Source organism: Vitis vinifera, chromosome 10, assembly GCF_030704535.1.
Source record: "Vitis vinifera cultivar Pinot Noir 40024 chromosome 10, ASM3070453v1".
NCBI lineage: Eukaryota > Viridiplantae > Streptophyta > Magnoliopsida > Vitales > Vitaceae > Vitis > Vitis vinifera.
Genome location: NC_081814.1, coordinates 23,625,246 through 23,644,806, shown reverse-complemented (window position 1 = coordinate 23,644,806; position 19,561 = coordinate 23,625,246). Strand labels below are relative to the sequence as shown.

The 19,561-nt window shown below is 31.2% G+C and overlaps 1 protein-coding gene across 3 annotated transcripts; it reads right to left on the bottom strand.

Moving 5' to 3' along the window:
- Positions 1-17,232: 17,232 nt before the first annotated feature.
- On the bottom strand, positions 17,233-19,162 carry LOC100263121 (uncharacterized). Of its 3 annotated transcripts, XM_019222496.2 has the most exons (4): positions 19,065-19,162; positions 18,203-18,948; positions 17,931-18,045; positions 17,233-17,822 (listed from the first exon to the last, which is right to left on the bottom strand). In XM_019222496.2, the coding sequence occupies exons 2-4, from the start codon at positions 18,930-18,932 to the stop codon at positions 17,468-17,470; spliced, it is 1,200 nt and encodes a 399-aa protein (XP_019078041.1). In that variant the 5' UTR covers positions 18,933-18,948; positions 19,065-19,162; the 3' UTR covers positions 17,233-17,467. The 3 variants fall into 3 exon arrangements, with proteins under 3 accessions (XP_019078041.1, XP_019078040.1, XP_002272167.2); XM_019222495.2 differs by lacking the exon at positions 19,065-19,162 and having other exon boundaries at positions 18,203-19,057; XM_002272131.5 differs by lacking the exons at positions 17,931-18,045; positions 19,065-19,162 and having other exon boundaries at positions 17,233-17,817; positions 18,203-19,057.
- Between the last annotated feature and the right edge of the window lie 399 nt (positions 19,163-19,561).

Sequence of the window (19,561 nt, the reverse complement as noted above, 5' to 3'; positions counted from 1 at the left end):
TATTTTGGTTGATGATATTGATAATCTTGGACTAATTGGTTAGTTTGATTTTGAGGTTATTGGGTTGGTTATCTTAGTGGTTATATTGGTTACAACTATAACCAATTATTTTTATCCCTAACTTTTCTCAAGATATATTTTAATTGATTTATTGGGTTGCTATTGAGTTTGTTAGGGTAGTTATTCTGGTGATTATCATTATCCCTAATATATCTCAATATTTATATTTCAAATATCAACAACTTTATTATCTTTATCCTTAACCAACTACAGGATATTCTAAAAGTTAAAAATCATATTTTTATAAACCTAAATATTTTTTGTATTATCCATTTATTTATTTGGGATATCCTTGATATCTATTAGATCAAGAAAATGTTGGTTATAATTTATAAATATTTATTTAAATTTTTAAATCACCCATTCACACCCTCTCTCCCTTCCCCTCCCCCTGGTGTTTCATATTGGACTTCTAGTCATTATTCAAGTAGTATTTAAGCAATACCCATTTTTCAATTGGTATCAAAACGGATAAAAAAAATGATTCTTTATCCTACTAATTAAAAATCAAATTTTTATTTATTGTTTAAAAATCACATTTTTATTAATCATATAAGATAAAAATCAAATTTTTATTGATCCTATAAGTCCGATCTAGAACAATCTAAAAGTGGTGTTCCTTTGAATAGTCTACCCTATTTTGATCGGAATAAACACTTCTATTGGAAAGCACAAATGATGTTTTTCCTCAAAATGTAAGTCGAAAGGGTATGGAATTCAATTGAATATGGTTGGGGACCACCATTGATCCTTGATGCTCAAGAAAGATAAATAGGAGAACTTAAACCTAAACATGAATGGACAAAACCGATAATGAAGGTAGTGAAACCAATGTTCAACCTTTATTTAGTATTTTTAATGGAGTTTGTCCAGATGAGTTTTGCAAGAGAGCTAATTGCAAACGTGCAAAGGAAGCATGGGATATTCTTCAATTCACTCATGAAAGTACATCCTTTGTAAAACTTTCTAAATTACAAATGCTTGCTACTAGGTTTGAGAATATTAAGATGCATGAAAATCAAACTTTTTCTTCCTTTTATTCTAAATTAAGTGATATTGTAAATTCTTTGTTTAATCTTATAGAACCTATTCTTGATTCTAAGGTGGTTAGGAAAATATTTAGATCTCTTCTAGAAAGATTTAGACGAAAAGTAATTGTCATAAAGGAGAGCAAGGATATTGATTCCATGAGAGTTGATGAACTTGTGGGCTTCATTCAAACATATAAGATGACCCTACCTAATTCCCAAAGCCCTAAAGACTAAAGACTTTGTCTTTAAGGCTTCTAAGAATGAGGAGAAAGATATATGAATTTTCATGTGATATAACTAGTGATGAATTGGCCCATGTGGCCAAAAAGATTAAAAGGATCATGAAATTCAATAAAAAGTTCTACAAGAATCAAGAATTTAGAAAAGGAAAAAAAAAAACCTAAAGAACAATCATCCAATGAGAAAAGAAAAGGTTCCTCCAAAGGTAAGGAAATTAAATGCTATCATTGTGGAGGTCTGGGACATTATGCTCATAATTGTCCTAGCCCCAAAGATGTCAAAAAGTCTATGCAAGCAACCTTGAGTGATACAAATTATGAAGAAAGTGCTTCCACAGCTTCTAAAGATGCAAAGTACAATCCCAATGACATGTTAGCCTTTGTTGCATCTTTGAAACCTATGAATGATACTGGTTGTGATAGTGAGGATGATGAGTTTACTAATGAACAAAGGGTTGAATTTTTTTTTAATCTTGTTGTTGAGAATGAAAGATTACTTAAGAGTTATATGAAAAATAATGATATTCTTGAAGCTCATAAAAACAAAATTGATGTGCTTGATGTTGAAAATACTAATTTGCTTAAGAAAGTTAGGTTTCTTGAATCTAAACATCATTCTCTCCTTGAGAAGAATAATGCTCTCACTCAAGAGATAAAAAAACAATAAACCTTCTTCATTTATGAATGAAAATTTTCACCTTGGAACTAAAATGCTTAATGAAATTCTTGATAAATGCAAAACTCATGGTGATAAAAGAGGTTTGGGGTACATTAATAAAGATGAAACTCCATCTAGTGGAGAAACTGTGTTTGTCAAAGGTAAGAATGAAACCCCTAACCAAGTAAAATCTCCTAAAAAGACATCAATATACACACACTGAAAGAAAATTGGACATTCTCAATTTAGATGCTACACTAGGTTTCTTAAAAGGTTTGAATATCAAATGAATAAACTTATGAATGAATTTAATTCCCTTAAAAATAATATCTTGAATCATAGGAAAGAGAATAAAACCAATCAAAAACCTAGAAGTCAATCTAGTTTCTCCAAGTCACTACCTAGGACTAAGCAAGGTTGGTAGAGAAATGATAGATCTAAATGTCAAGTTGTGTTAAATACTCTTAAAGCTAAATCTTCTAGTGAGTGATTCCTTGATAGTGGTTGCTCTAGACACATGACAGGAGATAAAACCTACTTCACTCCTCTTGAAAATTATGATGGTAGGATTGTTAATTTTTGAGATGGAAACGTAGCTCAAGTGAAAGACAAGGGTGGTATAGTTATCCATGGTTGTCCTAAACTAGATGGAGTTCTATATGTTGAAGGACCCAAGGCAAACCTCTTAAGCATTTGTAAAATGTGTGACAAAGACAATAAAGTGAATTTTCACCAAGACTTATGCAGGGTAGTTAATAAAGAGGGAAAGGTAGTCATCACAGGACATAGGACTATGGAAAATTGTTATGTTATAAATCTTAACTCTAGAACCTCTTATGTGTAGTAGGTCAAAACTTGATTCTACTAAGCTCTGGCATAGTAGACTAGGTCATATAAACTATAAGGACCTTGTGCATTTAGTGAATACTGAAAAGGTTAGAAGTATGCCTAGACTTAGTGGTGAACCTAAACCCATTTGTGGTGAGTGCATGTAAGGCAAACAAACTAAGAGTTCACACAAAAAGGTTAAGGAGATAAGGAACACTAGACCTGTAGACCTTCTTCATATGGATCTTATGGGTCCAATGTGAACTGAAAATAGAGGTGGCAAAAGATATGTCATTGTGGTTGTAGATGATTTTTCAAGATACTCCTTTATGAATTTTCTTAGGGAGAAATTTGAGGTCATAGAGCATTTAAAGTCTTTATTTAATAGAATACAAGTGGAAATTGGTCATTCAATTGTAAGGATTAGGAGTGATAGGAGGTAGAGTTCGAAAATGCGGATGTTGACCTCCTTTGCAAGTCTAAGGAATTAAACATAAATGTTCAACCCCTAGAACTCCTCAACAAAATGGAGTAGTTGAAAGAAAGAATAGAGTGCTACAAGAGATGGCTAGGGTGATGATTCACATGCATAATAACCCTATGCAATTTTGGGTAGAAGCTATTAATACAGTGTGATACACTACTAATAGGATTTTTCTTAGGCCGGGAACAAAGAAGACCTCTTATGAATTATGGACTAGGAGAAAACCTAATCTTAAATATTTTAGGTCCTTTGGCAATGAATGCTATATACCAAGGGATGAGGAGAACCTTGGAAAGTTTGATGTTAAATCTAATGTATGTATCTTCTTAGGTTATTCTACCATGAGTAAAGCCTATAGAGTTTATAATCAAAATTCACATATTATCCAAGAGTCTTCTAATGTGGTTATAAATGATATTGGGTATGATCATGATATAATTTACAACCAAATTTTAACCAATGAGTCAATTGGGGGTAACCCCAAAGACTTGGAGATTGCTAAAGATATCCCTAATGATATCCCTAAAAGAGAAATTGACCCTAACAATGATGAAGTTGTACCTTTAGGTGACACTCCTAAAAAAATAAGGAATAAGAATAAATCCAGATTACCTAAGAACCACCCAATCTCAAATGTTATAGGAAATGTTAATGAACGAATGGTTATTAGGAGACAATCAAAATTAAATGAGATGGGTCTTGTACATTATACCTCTCAATTAGAGCCATAGAATGTGAAGGAAGCTTTGGAAGATGAATCTTGGACTACCACACTCTAAGAAGAGTCAAATCGGGTCTCTTTTTTTTTGTGATTGTCTTGTGGCTTGGCTTAGTAAGAAACAAAACTTTATATCCTTATCTACTGTCAAAGCTAAGTATATTGTTATTGGGAGTTATTGTATGCAAACCCCATGAATGAAGCAAATGCTTAAAGACTATGGAATTGAATAAGAAACCATGAATGTATACTGTGACAACTCTAGTGCTATAAATATCTTAAAGAATCCTTTTCTTCATTCTCGTACTAAACACATTGAAATTCATCATCATTTCATTAGAGCTCTTGTTGAAAAAAAGGTTGTTTCTCTAAAGTTTGTCCCCAATAAACATCAATTGGCAGATATTCTTACCAAACCCCTGGATTTTCCTAGGTTTAAGTACCGTAGGAAATCCTTAGGCATATGCCTAATCGATTAATCATCATAGGTATAGGCTTCAAAGGTTTTGAACTTAATGTTTATATCTTTTTGCTTCATTTAGCCTGATTTTTCTTTGAACATATGATTTTTGTTTATTTACTTGATATATTAGCATGATTCCTAATACCTCGAGTTTATGATTTAGAGAAATATACTATATCTACAAGATTTGATGTGGATAGATTCATAGATATTTGTAAATCACTATTGATGTATTTGATTCCTAATAATTAAACGTCTGTGTATATGAGAAATTCAATATTGGTTACATCTTGTACTTGATCAAGAAGGAGACTTCTTAAGTTGAACTTATTAATTAGACTTTGATTGCTTTGGAATGATCCATTTTCATGCTCAAATTTTATTATCCACATACCTTGTTTGACTATGATGATTATTTATTTCCTAAGGTGAGTCAGTACAAAATATTGAATTTTTGGTTAAGCATAACTTTCATACTCTTTCTAAGATTCATGCTCTTAAATGTATGCTACTCACTTGCAACATTTGGAAACACCCCAAGGTGGATACCAAGGCAACCATGAATGCAAACAAAAATAAAAATCAATATTGATCATGGTTTACAAAGCCTCCACTTTCAAAAGAAAAAAAAAAGAAAAGAAAAAGAAAAATGATATCAAATTAAGGGAGAGTCAAGTTGTGCTATATTAGATCAATGAGGCCATGTTAAATAGAAATCCAATGATCTTAATTCAAATTCATTGGATTTGTTCTTTAATTTGACCAAAGACATTTCTAGATCTTTTATAAGTGATCAATTTCGAAATATAGAACTAGACAATAAGTCATATTCCCTTGAAAATCAATACTTATGTTTCTATGTTACCTCTCTTATACATTGATGGTTAAGCATTGGGCTTTCAAAACTAAGATTATGATTAAGTCTAACCTTTAATCTTCAAACCTCATTCTTGATGGATTGATGTGTATTATCTAAAGTAACTTACCTAAGTTATTACCGATCAATCTAATGTTGAGCATTTTTTAACTTAATTATCTATTCATCTTAATTTATCATTAACTTTTGTTTCAATTGGTGTCAATCCTAGTTTCTAAGTTAGTTGAGTATTCTATCAATTGTTAGAATTGAAATTAGGCTCTAATCACTCAAGTGTTGCATCCAATGCTCAAGCCTCATCCAACGGCTTTAACGCTCAAGCGCTTTAAGTTACATCTAACAGGGTATCCATCGAGCATCCCACTCGAGCGGTAATCTACATCCAACGATACGTATGAGTATAAAAACCCATCTAGCGCATATTTTGATATTTCAAATGCTTTTTTTTTCTCTCAAACACTTTAGGACTCCATCTCTTTGTCATTTAATTTTTTTTTTTCATTTTTTGAGTTTTCAACTTTATAGCATTATTATGCACCTTTTCTAGGACATTTCTAGTGGATTAGATTTTCATTGTATTTTTCTCGGTTTTCGAGTCTCTTAGCATTCCAATAGCTATGTCTAGTCGTAGGTGTCAACAAGAGGTGACTCCTCTTGGGTCACTTGAGCCCATTCAAGGCTTCACTCTTTAGGGTCATTTTAACCTTTATGATCTTCTTTGTAAAGTGTTTCTACTCTCAAGAGTCACACGATCGTTTCTATACTCATTTTAAGATCCGTCATATCGAGGTCAAGCATTCTATCAACCTTTGTGTCTTTCAAGATACACCTATTCTTTTCATTCTCAAAGAGAGAGGGTGGGAATCCTTATTTACTTTGCAAGGTGTGTATCATCCTTTGTTGATTCGTATGTTCTATAAGAACATGCATACTGTTTCTCTTAGTCGCTCCTTCTAAGTGACCATGTTTGGTTAGTCATTTTAGATCACCTCTTTGTCAATTAGGTGTATACTCAGCATGCTTAGACTTGTTGCATGTTTTCCTTCCTTCCTTCAAGAATTTTAGTCTTTCACTACAAGAGAGCTTTTTCGATTCCAATTTCATTATACAATGCTCCTTGTGAGCTTCTCGCATATACTCATTTGGCTAGCTTCTCCAAGCCAGCTTAGATTTTTGCTACTTTCCTTACATATTCTTTCTATCCCTTGTCCCATCATACCAAGATTCACCAATCAACTACTTGTTTTATCCACGCCATATGGATAGTAGTCAGGTGATTATCAATAACATCACCCCCTACCATGACTCCTCTTTCCATCGTGGTGCACTTTCATTTGGACTCCTCATCTCTAAACTGTTGGAGCATATTGGCTTTAAGATTGCTACTTCACAGAGAGTCCAAGTTGTTTATGCCTTGTTGGAGAAAAGCTCTTGGGCCAAACACTATAGCCATGTGTATAGTCCTATGGCTTCTTCAGTTCCTGATGGCCCACAAGATGCTACACCAACTCAGCAAGCTACTTAGGAGGCACTTGTTAAGAATGATGAGATTGGAGCCATGGAGTAGGATGCACCCATACCAGAGGTTATTCCAAGGACTCGCTCCAATCGAGGTTGTGCTAGATCATCTAAAGCTTCTCATGGAACATCGTCTTTTGCACACTCAAGTTCTCAAGAGATGGATCCCATGTCTATAGTGCTTCAGAGGTTGGACTCACAAGACACTCAACTCTGTGAGATCTAGGGTCAATTGACCTACATTATTTTGTGGATCCATGCTCAAAGCGGTCCAAGCTTCTTATCTCCTTCGCCTCCTCCTGATGTTTATATATTTTAGTTTATCTTTATTTGTATTTTTTTGTTGATGTGGATTATTATTCATTCCTTATCTCTTGTATCCAAAATCATTATATATATATACACACATATATGTTGTTCATTTCTCTCTTTACCTTTTGTGTGTCTTCTCCTATTTATATCTTTATTACTTCGTAGAAACACCTAAAGAGATAAAATCCTTAGGTGTAAGTTGGGTTACAAGAGAAACACAGAAGTAGATGGAAAACTTGAGTTTTATGTGACTAAGACTGTAGCTAAAGGTTATAGTTTGAAACTTTGTTTCAATTATGGAAAACCTTTTCAATAGTGGTCATACTCAAATCCATCAGATTACTTCTATCTATTACAGTGTGTCTCATTTATGAGATAAAGCAACCAAACATTTTCATAGCAAAAAGCCTTATGTGTACAAGAAGGCACAGGGAAGCATGGTGATGCTCTAAGATCTTGTAGGTAAATAACAATCTACTCATTGGATATGATGTAGGAATATTGTCCTCAGTTAAGATCTGATAGTCTACTTAGTTTTAAATGAAAATCTAAAGGAATACGCAATATATTCTTGGGGTTAAGGTCCTTTAAGACAACAAGAATAGGAAAATTCCATGTCACCTACATTGATGAGCATTTGGTCAAGTACATGATGCAAAACTCCAAGAAGAGTTTGTAACTCTTTGGATTTGGAGTTGCCTTTCTTAGGATCAATGTCCTTAGACATCTATGGAGAAATATTGCATTAAGGCGATATCCAATGCCTCTATAATGGATAGCCTTAAGTATGCAATACTATGTGTTAGACTTGATATTTACTTTGTTGTAGGAATAATGAGTGGATTTTAGTTCATTTCCTAATATTGCTTTGGGCAGATGTCAAACATATGCTCAAGTATCCTTGGAGAATGAGGGATTATATGTTTGTGAGTATTTGCTATCAATTGGTACTCCTTTTGTACCAAGAAATCTGACTTTTAGTCAATGACTCTCACAAGACACTTCTAAGTATGTATACACTCTAAGTGGTTTTTATTGTTTTTATATCAACAAAGGAAGCCTTTTGGCTTATGGGTAGTTCCCTTGGCAATATCATTTAAGATCTTGTTATGTGATAATAATGGGACAGTGGCATAGCCTAAAGAACAAAAATACCACTGGAGGAGGAAACGCATAAAAAGGAAGTGTTACCTTATTATGAGATTGTATAGGAAGGTGATATGACTATGGAGTATAATCTTTTTGCAGTGCCTAATCTGCTTTTATGGCTCATGGGAGTTTTTTGAGATTGAGCCTCTAAAAATAAGACATGATGTAACAAAGTAGACTTAACCATCCTCTTACTATCCTTTTGGTGCATTGACATTGATTTGAGGATTCAGTCTATGTCTCTTACATTGTACATGACTTGGGTGCATTAAGAATTGCACAAAAGATTCAAGTCAGGTGTTCCTTATAAGTAGATAAGTTGTTCATAGTTGATTCATAGATTTAGGCAATCCAATAGAGACTATAATGCACCACCTCTTAATTGGAAGGATGCCTTGTCTTGACTGTCGGGATGGGTTTCTCATGGTGAGTGCACTAATGTATGTAATGCACACTAGACAGGACCTATGGTGAATCATGACACAAGGCTATCAATTGTCATGATTCACCAAGTTGCTATACTACATGGACTCTAAACCTTGAGAGGATATTGAGTTTGTACCAAAATCAACATGAAGCTTTGATCTTTAGGTAAGACCCTAAAGGGGTCATATATCCCTATAAATTGGGTCACTATTGATGGAGGTTGGTGGCAACAAGTATTCCCAATATAGACAACATGATATCTCATGGGATTGAGACAATATACGTGTCCCCTTGGGTGATCCAAAGGACAGGTGATCATGAAATTTCTGACCATAGTAATTCCTTTAGTGGAATTTGACATATGCTCCTTGAAGTTAAAGTATGTCAGTTGATCACATAATATGTGGGATTTGTAACTCAAGGATTTGAGAAGTAATCTTGATAAGTGATAACATTACCTTATTAGATTACGGACATCAGTTCATGGAAAGTTTACATGTAGTGCATAATAAGTCACAAACCCAAGCACTTAGTGTCTCATTGTTATTTACATAGGATACTGTTGTTCAGTTGATTCTCTATAGTGGGATGTTGAATTAACTTCAAAATTGGATTTTGAGAGAGTTGATACTCCAATGAGTCCTAATTGTCCTCGCTTTGAGCTCATATACCTTGTTAGCATGGATTATGAGGGTCGGATTAGTTATAGGTCCACTTTTGTGCATAAGGGTGTTTTAATAATTACGCAAGGTTGCATAGGAGTAAGTGAACAAAGTCTCTAGATTTGGCTAATTGATTAATTAGTAGGCCTTATTGGGTTAATTAATCAATTATGACTCATTTTAGGCTAGATTAAGTGACCCAAACCCATATGGGCTCAAGTCACTTTAGCTTAGTTAGGATCTCTATAAATAACCTATAGGGGTTAGAGTTTCTATAACTTTTGTCTTCCACCATCCAGAGAGAGAGTCATAGTCTCAACCCTCCTTTCCTCCCCACCGAAAGTGTGCCAAAAACAAAGTTGAGTCATCAGGTGGAAAATCGTCGATTTACGAGACTTCCAACAACTTCAAAGTCGTCTTCAACACTTGGAATTTAAAGTTTGAGAACATCCAAACCTAAAGGTTAGTACTTTAACCCTAAAAAATTTTTTTTTTTTTTATAAAATTAGTATTACTTCCGTTGCTTAGATCTAAAATGCCAACAAGTTCCATTTCATATATAAGATAGAGAACGATTGCAATTATCTTCCCAACCACTTGTTTCTCATTAAAAGCTTTCATTTCCTTCTTTGGTGCATTGATTTTCACTTGCAAACCATCCTAGTGCACCCATGTAATTCATCATAGCTTTATTTTGTATTAGTGCATTTATTTTGCTAGGTTAAGAGTATCTTTCATTGATTATTGAATTGAGATTGTGTGTGTTTGAAGCTTCAAGTTGAGGAATACTTGAAGATATTTTGTAAGCGCCCATTGAAACCAAAATCTAAGTGTAGAACATTGGAAGTTTAGTTGAAATTTCAAGGATAATGAAACTCTCACTCGATTAAACCTTGAAGAAAGTGGGTGTGTGCAAATAATGTCAAAAGTGTCAAACCACTATAAAACTTTGTGTTTACTCTATTCAACTCAATCTCTTTATATTTGCTCTTTATTTTTTAAAAAAAATTTATACTTTGAAAAGATTTTTAAAAACCTAATTCAACCAACCCTCCTCCCCCATCTTAGGTAACTTTCCTAGGCAATTGATTTTTTACATGAAAATTCATTAAGATTATTTGAAGGGAATATAATTACTTCTCTTTTAAATTTATTTACAACTCCATCATTGGAAAGAGTTAAATTTATTATAAGAATATATCATAATTGACCCTTAACAACTTTCTTTAATGCAATATAGTTTAACTTTAATCTATTCGCAAATTGATTTTTTTTTTCGCATTATGATGGTTGTTTATAATAAATATTTTCACAATAACTTCCAAGATTATGTATATTTCAAAATTTTAATGTGAGAAATTATGAAATCTATAAAATTTGTAGACATTTATTCCATATCAATTACAAATTTTATTTAATATATAAAAGGATACTATATATAAAGAAAATATAAAGTAATAAAAATAGCTCTAATAACACCTTACTCTAATAATGGATAAATCGATGTTAAATAAAATTAACTTCTAGATGTTATACTTTTGTTGTATCCTCTTGGTAATACTTTCCATTGGGTGTTACAAGTTTTTTTATTTGGATCATATTTTTGTTATCTTTAGTATTGTTTTATTAATATGCATTTTTTTTTTAAAAAAAATTTATAATTAGTGATGAAAAATAAGGTTTTTGGGTTACTTTTTTAAATACTGAAGAATCCTGATTAGTTGTTTCATTGACCAAATTTTTTGGTCTCAAGAATGGAACTATGAATATAAGAACCACTCTTTTCTCACAACACGAGTTTTAACCTGCGTTTTCATGAAGAAAAACAGGAAAACCTTTGAGAAATAATTTTTTTGTTTTTCTGGAAAGAAAAATGTATTCTTTCTTTGTTTTCAGATAAAGAGGAGAAAACACATATTTTCTATTTTTGGTTTTTAAAGAAAGGGAGTTCTCACTCAGAGAAAATTTTAGTTATTTATTTATTTATTTAATAGTAATAATTTCTAGGTAATTTTAAAACACTTAAAAATTATTTTCCTTATTTCTTTCATTTATTGGGTCAGGTCGATTCAACCCACTTAGAAATCTAAACTCAACTCTAACACCTTAAAAAAATAAAAAATAAATAAAAAGAGCAAGCCCATATCGTTTTCAAGATCCAGCATCCATGGATAGAGTTAGATGAAGGACCCACACACAATAAATAGTGTTGGATAAATGGAACTGACTTGATCTTTGGTGTGAACATTTCACACCCCCCCTGTTCACCCATCTCCATAATAGTCCATATAAATGCTGACAAGTGGGCCTCCACCCTGCTATTTAATTAGTCCAATAGAATTCACAAACACGGCCGAAACCTCCCACAAAGTCCCTACTCAAAATGACCATTATACCCCTCAGTTCTTATGCCTAAAACCCTGTAGGCTCGAGTCCAAAAACTAACAACGAAAGGGACCGGTCAAGCCCTCGATCGGGCCCATTGGGTCATCCTCCCTGGTTAAAGCCCTAGTCAAAGTGGCTTTGACATGTGCACCTCTGGTGTCCCGATTAACATGATTATAATATCATAAAATATCTAAAAAAAGTATCAAAAAATTGTTACCCATGTAGCCCTCACAGGCTTTAAATGGCCCGTCTTAAAAGGCGAAATTGACATCTGCATTTTGGTGGAAGGACTCATGCTATGTCTTGCAACAGGAATTACACATCCATACACCTACTCTTTGCTACACATCGACACTTAATCTTTAATGTACATGGATTTGGACTACGATTTTTCTTAGATAATTAATAATACCATCTCACGAAAAGATAAAAATACCCTCAAAGTTTACTTCCGACTCTTCTTTCTCTATTTCTTTTCTTTCCATCTCTCCATCCTTCACAAATTTCTTCAAAAGAAATTATATTTTTTTAATAGTGGATAAACAAAAAATCACCTCTAATTAGGAATGCAATTTATTTGGATAGCCCAACCGCAATTCAATATTTAGGGGAGTTAGACAATCATTTTTTATATTTGAATTATGCTTTTCCAATCTAAATACAATTTGGATTAGGCTCCAATCAAGATTAGGATAACCTGAACGTTATTCAAGCTTGAATGAATATTTTTATAATATTTATAATATATATATATATATATATTATAATAATATTCTTTTTATTATTATTATTTTTAAAAGAATATCAAACTATAATTATATTATATACCTTTTTAGTTTTTTAAAAAGATATAAATTTATTTTTATTATTTTTATTTTTATGTTATGATATCAAAATTTTGTGTCTTATGATTCAAGTATAGTTCAATCAATCTAATTTTAATATAAAAAAAAAATAATATAAGTTAAACTTGAGTTAAGTACTTCAAATTAGAAATCAAACTAAGTGGTTCCTATCTTGAAAGATTTTACGAGAGCCTTTTTTTTCTTTTTTCTTTTTCACCTCGTTTTGTATTATTTTTTCACTTGGTTGAGGTATGGAAAATGATAAATCAAGAAGTATTGTCTAAAGCTAAAGGGTTTGATGGTTTTTGAAGGACCCCATTAACCTTTAGACATGTGTCTAGTTTTTCAAGTTTGTGCTTAAACTTTTTTTTTTCTTCTACTTTTTCAAATGTTTTTATTTCAAAATTATTCTTAAATATATTTTTTTAACTATTTTTACTACAAATATTTATAAAGAAAATTATGTAGATAATAAGTTGTAAAATATATTCGACAAACATAATGTTATGTATAGATTAAAAAATGCATAAAATTAGTTGAAATTAGCTTTAAATTTAGGTAGATGAGTTAGAAAGTTAGGGTTTTTAAGGTTGATGTGTAAAATGGGTATAAATTGATGCATATATAATCTTTTGTTTTAATTTGATAAGGAAAATCATTTCTTTAATGCAAAAAATATCTATTTTGCAAAATTTTTATTACAAATCAATTTTAAGCATTTATTATTAAAACGATCTATTTTTTTTAAAAAAAAAAATTAGGTGCTTTCAATTATTCTTTATATAATATTTTAAAAATAATTAAAAATATGAAGAATATTTTAGAACTTTTATTTTAAGGAAAAGTGGGGTTGAATTCACTAATTTTAAAAAATATAAAAAAAGAACACTCAATTTTTATAAATCAATTTTATCTTCATTCATTTAAAAATATTTTAAAATATATACACTTTTATAATTGTTTTATAATTTACCCTTTTACTTGATAATATTAAATTAAATTATTAAAAAAATTAATTTATCATTTCAATTTGATAAAAGCATCTTACAATAAATAAATTTTAGATTTTTTTATTATATAATTTACAAATTATTTTTCAAAAATTCCAGAGATCCTCAAGTAATAAGTAATATTTTTTAATTCCCTAATTAATAATGATTTTATATCCTATATTATATAAATTTACTCATATTTTCAATTTTTTCTAAAAAAAATAAAATAGAATAAAAATTTTGTTAGTTGACATCAACAATAAAATAAGAAATTTTAAAAATTAAAAATACAATTAAAACTCAAATACTTAAAAATTAAATCCAATTAAAACTAAAAAAATAAAATTAAATCCAAAAAACTTAAAAATTGAAAAAATAAAATATAGACTCTCATTACATTTCAAACTTTTTCTAGAATTTATATTTTTTATTGTTGTGATTTAGTTAAGTAAAAGTTCATGTTTTATTTTTATATTTTTAACTTTAAAGTTTTGTTAGTTTTAATTTTTAAAATTTCTTATTTTATTAATATCAAATAAGTTCTCATATAAAATTTTCAATTGACAAAATAATTATCTGAATTATAAAAAAGTATATATATTTTAAAATATTTTTTAAATGAATGAACATAAAACTAATTCGTAAAAGTTAGGTTTTTTTTTTCTTTTCTTTTAAATTAACGAATCAAAACTTACTTCTCCCTTTATTTTATATATAATATTGTTATGGGATGAATATGCTAAAAACTATTTTTCATATATGAGATTCCAAATTTAAAAAATGTTACAAAGAAACCCTACAAGTTGTTATTTTCCGTCAATGAATCCAAATTTGGGGTAGTTTCGTAATTTTAATTCATAACATTGTTATGCCCTCTTTTTCTAATATTATATGATCATGTGCGTGTATCATTGATTTTGAGAGTGTTAGCATAGGTATATGAGGCTAACCAAATGATTAGGGTACCACGTCCTCTTATTTTTAGTCTTTTAATGTAGATTTGCCCTAGACTATATCTTATATATAAATCAATAATAGGATAATACCATATTGAATTTGAAAAACTCTAATTAAGATTTCAAATTTTACAATTAATTGTTGTACTTTTTATCTTGATAATATAGGTTTTGTTTGGTAACGAAAACGATTTTAAAAAACAATTTTTGAAAATAGTTTTTAAAAATTGTCTTTATTTGAAACCTAAAATATTTTAATTTGTTTTAAAAATAAATTTTACACCTAGTGTTTATTTTTTATCATTTTACAAGCTTATATAATTATTTTTTAAATAGTTATTAAAAAATAAATGAAAATAAAAAATAACTAAAAAATGTTTTATTAAAATATTATCTTTTATATTATTAAAAACAAAAAAACAAAAAATTAAAAGCGATTTCTAATTGTCAAATGTATTTTCTTATTTTTATATTTTAAAAAATAAAAAATTACTCTTGAAAATAGTTTTCAAACATACATTTACTTTTCATTCATAATTCTAGTTAATTCATAAGATCATGTGACTAATTGTTAAAATAAATCACAAGAATAATTAATGGAGAAAAATTAAATTGGGCTTTATTTTTTAATTCTTTTTATTTATTTGCAATGGTGATGGGTGCTGGGGGTTAGCGCTTATAACAAATTCAATTCCAGCCGTGGGATCGTTGGATTGAGGCACATCATCGGCTAGAGATGCTAAGGTATAGACGTCTCCCCAAGGCAAGGCAACACCATATCTTTTTCTCGTCAACCTCGGGTTTGCTGATGTGTCAGCTTGAATGGATTTGCTTGGCCTTTTCATACTTTGATATCAAACTTTAGTGAACTCCTTTGTCAGAAAAGCTCAGTAATGGCCACCAAAATTACCAATAATAATTTGTGGCTTCTCCAGGCCCATCAAAATAAAAAAATTTAAGAGAAGGGTAAAATGGGAAAATGGGCAGTTAAGTTTTTTGGTTTTTAAATTTTTATCCCAGCCCTTTTGGCTTTTAGAAGAGAATAATACAAGGAGTGGTGGCCACTGGCAACTGGCAACTGGCCAACAATAATAAGAGAGAAAAGGGGAGTATGGTAATTTCACAGGAGCAGTGTTTCAGATCATTGACTGGTCTGCCTTTGACCAGTCTTTTGGCATGCCATACCTGCTATTCAGTGGTACGTACTGCTGTGTACTCAGTTGAGCAGCTATTTGTCACATTTCTACCACATAAATGATAGGTGATCCCCACCCCCTCACTTCCCCCACTCTCCTTTCTCCCCACGTACCTCTCACGCCCCAATTGTGATGGAGATTCCAGGGCCGTGTTCAGTCAACCAAATTCCAACTTCCTCAGACTCCATTATAGGTTTTGAAAATGGCTCCAGCTGCACTGCAGAATGGCTATCTATCGAAACAATTTTATTTACAACTGATGTCTCATTGATTTGTATCTATTGTGAAATGTTTTTCCTTTTTTTTTTTTTTTTTTTTTAAATATTGATTTTATCTTATTTATTTATATTTAATTTTTATCGAAAATAGTACTTTTTCCATGTTATAAATGTTTTGTTGAAGTAACTATCAATAAAAATATTTGTTTAAAAATCAATTTATGCTTGAGGATAATTTTTTTATTTTTAAAAATAAAAATTATATAAATTTCAGAAACTATAATAAAAGAGAAGTGAATTTATTTTTTATTTTGAAAATTTTTAAAATTTCAAATCTTAAAAACATATTAATACTTTTGGGTCCATCGGATACCCTTTTTATTTTTATTTTTAAATTATTTTTTTATATAAAGATAAAACATTTTATATATATATATATATATATATATATTTATTTATCTTCTATCTTTAAAAATTCTTTTAAAAAATTACTATTTTTATATCTTACATAAAAGTTATTACTATTTACATAAAAGCATGTTTGATAATTAAAAACGATTTTATATTAGTAAAAACAAAAAATAAGATATTTTAAAATAACATCTTTTAATTATTTTATTTACTTGTTTTGTAAAAAATATTTTAAGAAATAATTATATAAACATTCTATAATTAAAAATAAAACAGTACATATAAAAATTATTTTAAAATATATTTAAAAAGATATTTTAAAATAACATCTTTTAATTATTTTATGTACTTCTTTTGTAAAAAATATTTTAAAAAATAATTATATAAACATTTTATAATTAAAAATAAAACAGTATATATAAAAATTATTTTAGAATATATTTAAAACTATTAAAAATAGATCAAAAATATTTTAGGTTTCTGACTTTTGTTTTACAAAAATTAAAAAAAAATTATTTTTCATAATTATTTTCGAAAACAATTATCAAACAAGTCCAATGATTTGTTTAAAAATCATTATTTTTTGAATCCAAGACCTATGATTTGTTTAAAAATCATTATTTTTTGAATCCAAGAGCCTCAAAGGAATGCAATATTGTTCCAAATGCATATACAGCCTTGTTGAAATCCTTAGATCCAATAAGTTTTGTACATGGAGTCATCTGATACAAGAATGGACATATAGCATGGATCTTTGAAGCAAAGAAAGAAACAATTAAAATGAAATTAACTGAATCAAACTGATATTTCATAATGAAAATATAAATAATGATTAATCAAAGTGATAATATTCCAACTTCCAACATGAATGAATCAGGAAAATTAGAACACGACTGGACCATCATAAGCACCACCACCTATGTACAGGGAGAATAGCTAGGCAGCTCTACCACCTCAAATGTAAATAATAATAATCGTTTTGTTAAAAATTGTTTTGTTATTTGATGGGTGAGATGGATCATGGATGAAGGGAAGATCATTGTGGAGGCGTTTGTGTCCTATCGGAAGCCAATGCAAGGATAGAATTTGCCAGGTTGTTAATGGCATCAACAAGGCCATTAATGCCTTCTCTATTGACCTCAGTTTTGGACTCCTCAATCTTTAATCTTCTCTCAAGCAAACTCAAAAGATCTCTGTGCCTTCTCTCTTCTCTCTCCTCAGAGGCTTGAATGGCTTCTGCTATAATGGAAGCACTTTTTGAAATTGCAGAACCCACTTCAATTGAGGAGCTTCCACTTGCAGTAGTAGTACCACCACTTGTGCCTTCTCCACCACCTCTTCTCCTCCGCTTTGCTGGTGAGTCTGAATACTCACTTGTATCAGAATCTGAGCTATCACACATCTCCAAAACATAAAAATATTGGAATCATTCCGATCATCAATGTATACATATACGCTAACACAAAATAACATCACTCAATACCTCAGTCAACTATCACCTTTTTCTACATATCAAAAAAAGTAAAATCAGTCGCCGCATGAATGCAAGAGAAAGAGGCATATTGAGAATGTAGGTGGAACAAACTTTTGTGAGGTCCAATGGAGAAACAAGTACTGCACAAACAACCCATCAACTTTTACAAGAAATTTAAGATTTTTTATTTTAGTTTTATTTTGCCACATTAACATGGAATCCATTACTATTAACACATCTGCGTATATGCATATCGAAAATGCAACAAAGAGTAGTAGAAGAGAGGGGAGAGAGTACCTAGGGAGGGCAATGGTTGAGGATATGCAATATGAGGTTGTTGTGGTTGTTGGGGAGGTTGTGGGGCTGATGGAGGAGGTGGTAGTGGTGGCGGCGGCGGCAGTGCCGCTACTGAAACTGGAGATGGGTTGTGGTGCTGCAACAAAGGAGGCAATGGAGGTTCAATCCTATCAACCACATAGCCAATGTTGGGAATGGATCCAAGCCCAAGGCCGCCTCCGCCACCACTCATCACCCTTTGATGAGCTGCTGCTGCTGCCGATGAAGTAGTACCAACACCTTTCCTTTCCACCACCTCGACCAAACCCTCGTATATTTGACGCAACATATTGGAAGGCAAGTTCTTCTCTTTCCTCTCGTTCTTGTCGATCATCCAATAAGAAGAAGAAGAAGAAGGCCCACCATCATGATCTCCACTGTCTCCTCTCTCAGATAATAATCTCCTCTCATAGTCTCTCACTTTCTTGTAATCCCTCATCAGATTGTCCCACTTGTCATTGCACTGGTTTTGGCTCCTCAAACACCCTTTTCTCCAACAATAGTCTTCAACCCATTTCCATCTCAGCTCTGCAGGCTTGCTCCTCCCTTCATTTTCACCACTTCTCTTCATTCTCCTTTGATCATCCATCTTCTTTGCCTCTATTAGAATCATTGTCTCATTCACCGTCCAGTTCCCTTTCCTATAGTCCCTCATCACTGTTACAGCACTGCTACCACCTTGATCAGCCATCACCAGAATGCATGCACTGGACTACCAAAACAAAGACATAAGAGAGGAAGGAGATGAACTCTAAAGGAGAAGAAAGGAGGAGTAAGAGAGGACTATGATCTGAAGAAGAAAGTTTGTCCAATGGCTCTTTACCTCTATCTTTTACTCTTCTTTTGGAGCCCTTGATTTGATGTGGGCGTTCAAACCAGTCAATCTCACTAAGATCGCTAGTTTAGGTAAAGGGCATTTATGGGCGTACCTAAAAGAAAGGATGAGTGGCCCTACATCAATTATAAAAATAAAATAAAAATGTGGATTTTATTTAATTTATTTTATTTAGAGTGGAATGGGTATCGGAGGTTTTGGTCCTTTTGGATTAGCAACAGAAAATGACAGAAAAGAGAAGAAATTGCATATTGTTTTTATATCCATCCTTTGCAATTTTCAACCTTTAGTTTAATCGCTCTCCTTTTAAAAGTCCTCAAGAATCTTCAAAGTCTAAAGCTGAAATCCAAAACTAGTAATACAAACCACTACTCTCTCCCTCCCACAAAGTTGAGGAAACCATGTGTGAAAGAGATATCAAGTATAAAAAGGCCAAGCAAATCCATTCAAACTGACAGATCAACAAACCCGAGGCTGAAGGAGCA

Excerpts from the sequence above, each read along its gene's own strand:
- LOC100263121 (XM_019222496.2), bottom strand. The coding sequence starts at position 18,932 with ATGGCTGATCAAGGTGGTAGCAGTGCTGTAACAGTGATGAGGGACTAT. Across the intron at positions 18,046-18,202 it reads TCAACCATTGCCCTCCCTAG|TACTTGTTTCTCCATTGGAC; the intron begins GTACTCTCTCCC and ends TTGTTTGTGCAG. Across the intron at positions 17,823-17,930 it reads TTTTTGATATGTAGAAAAAG|CTCAGATTCTGATACAAGTG; the intron begins GTGATAGTTGAC and ends GATGTGTGATAG.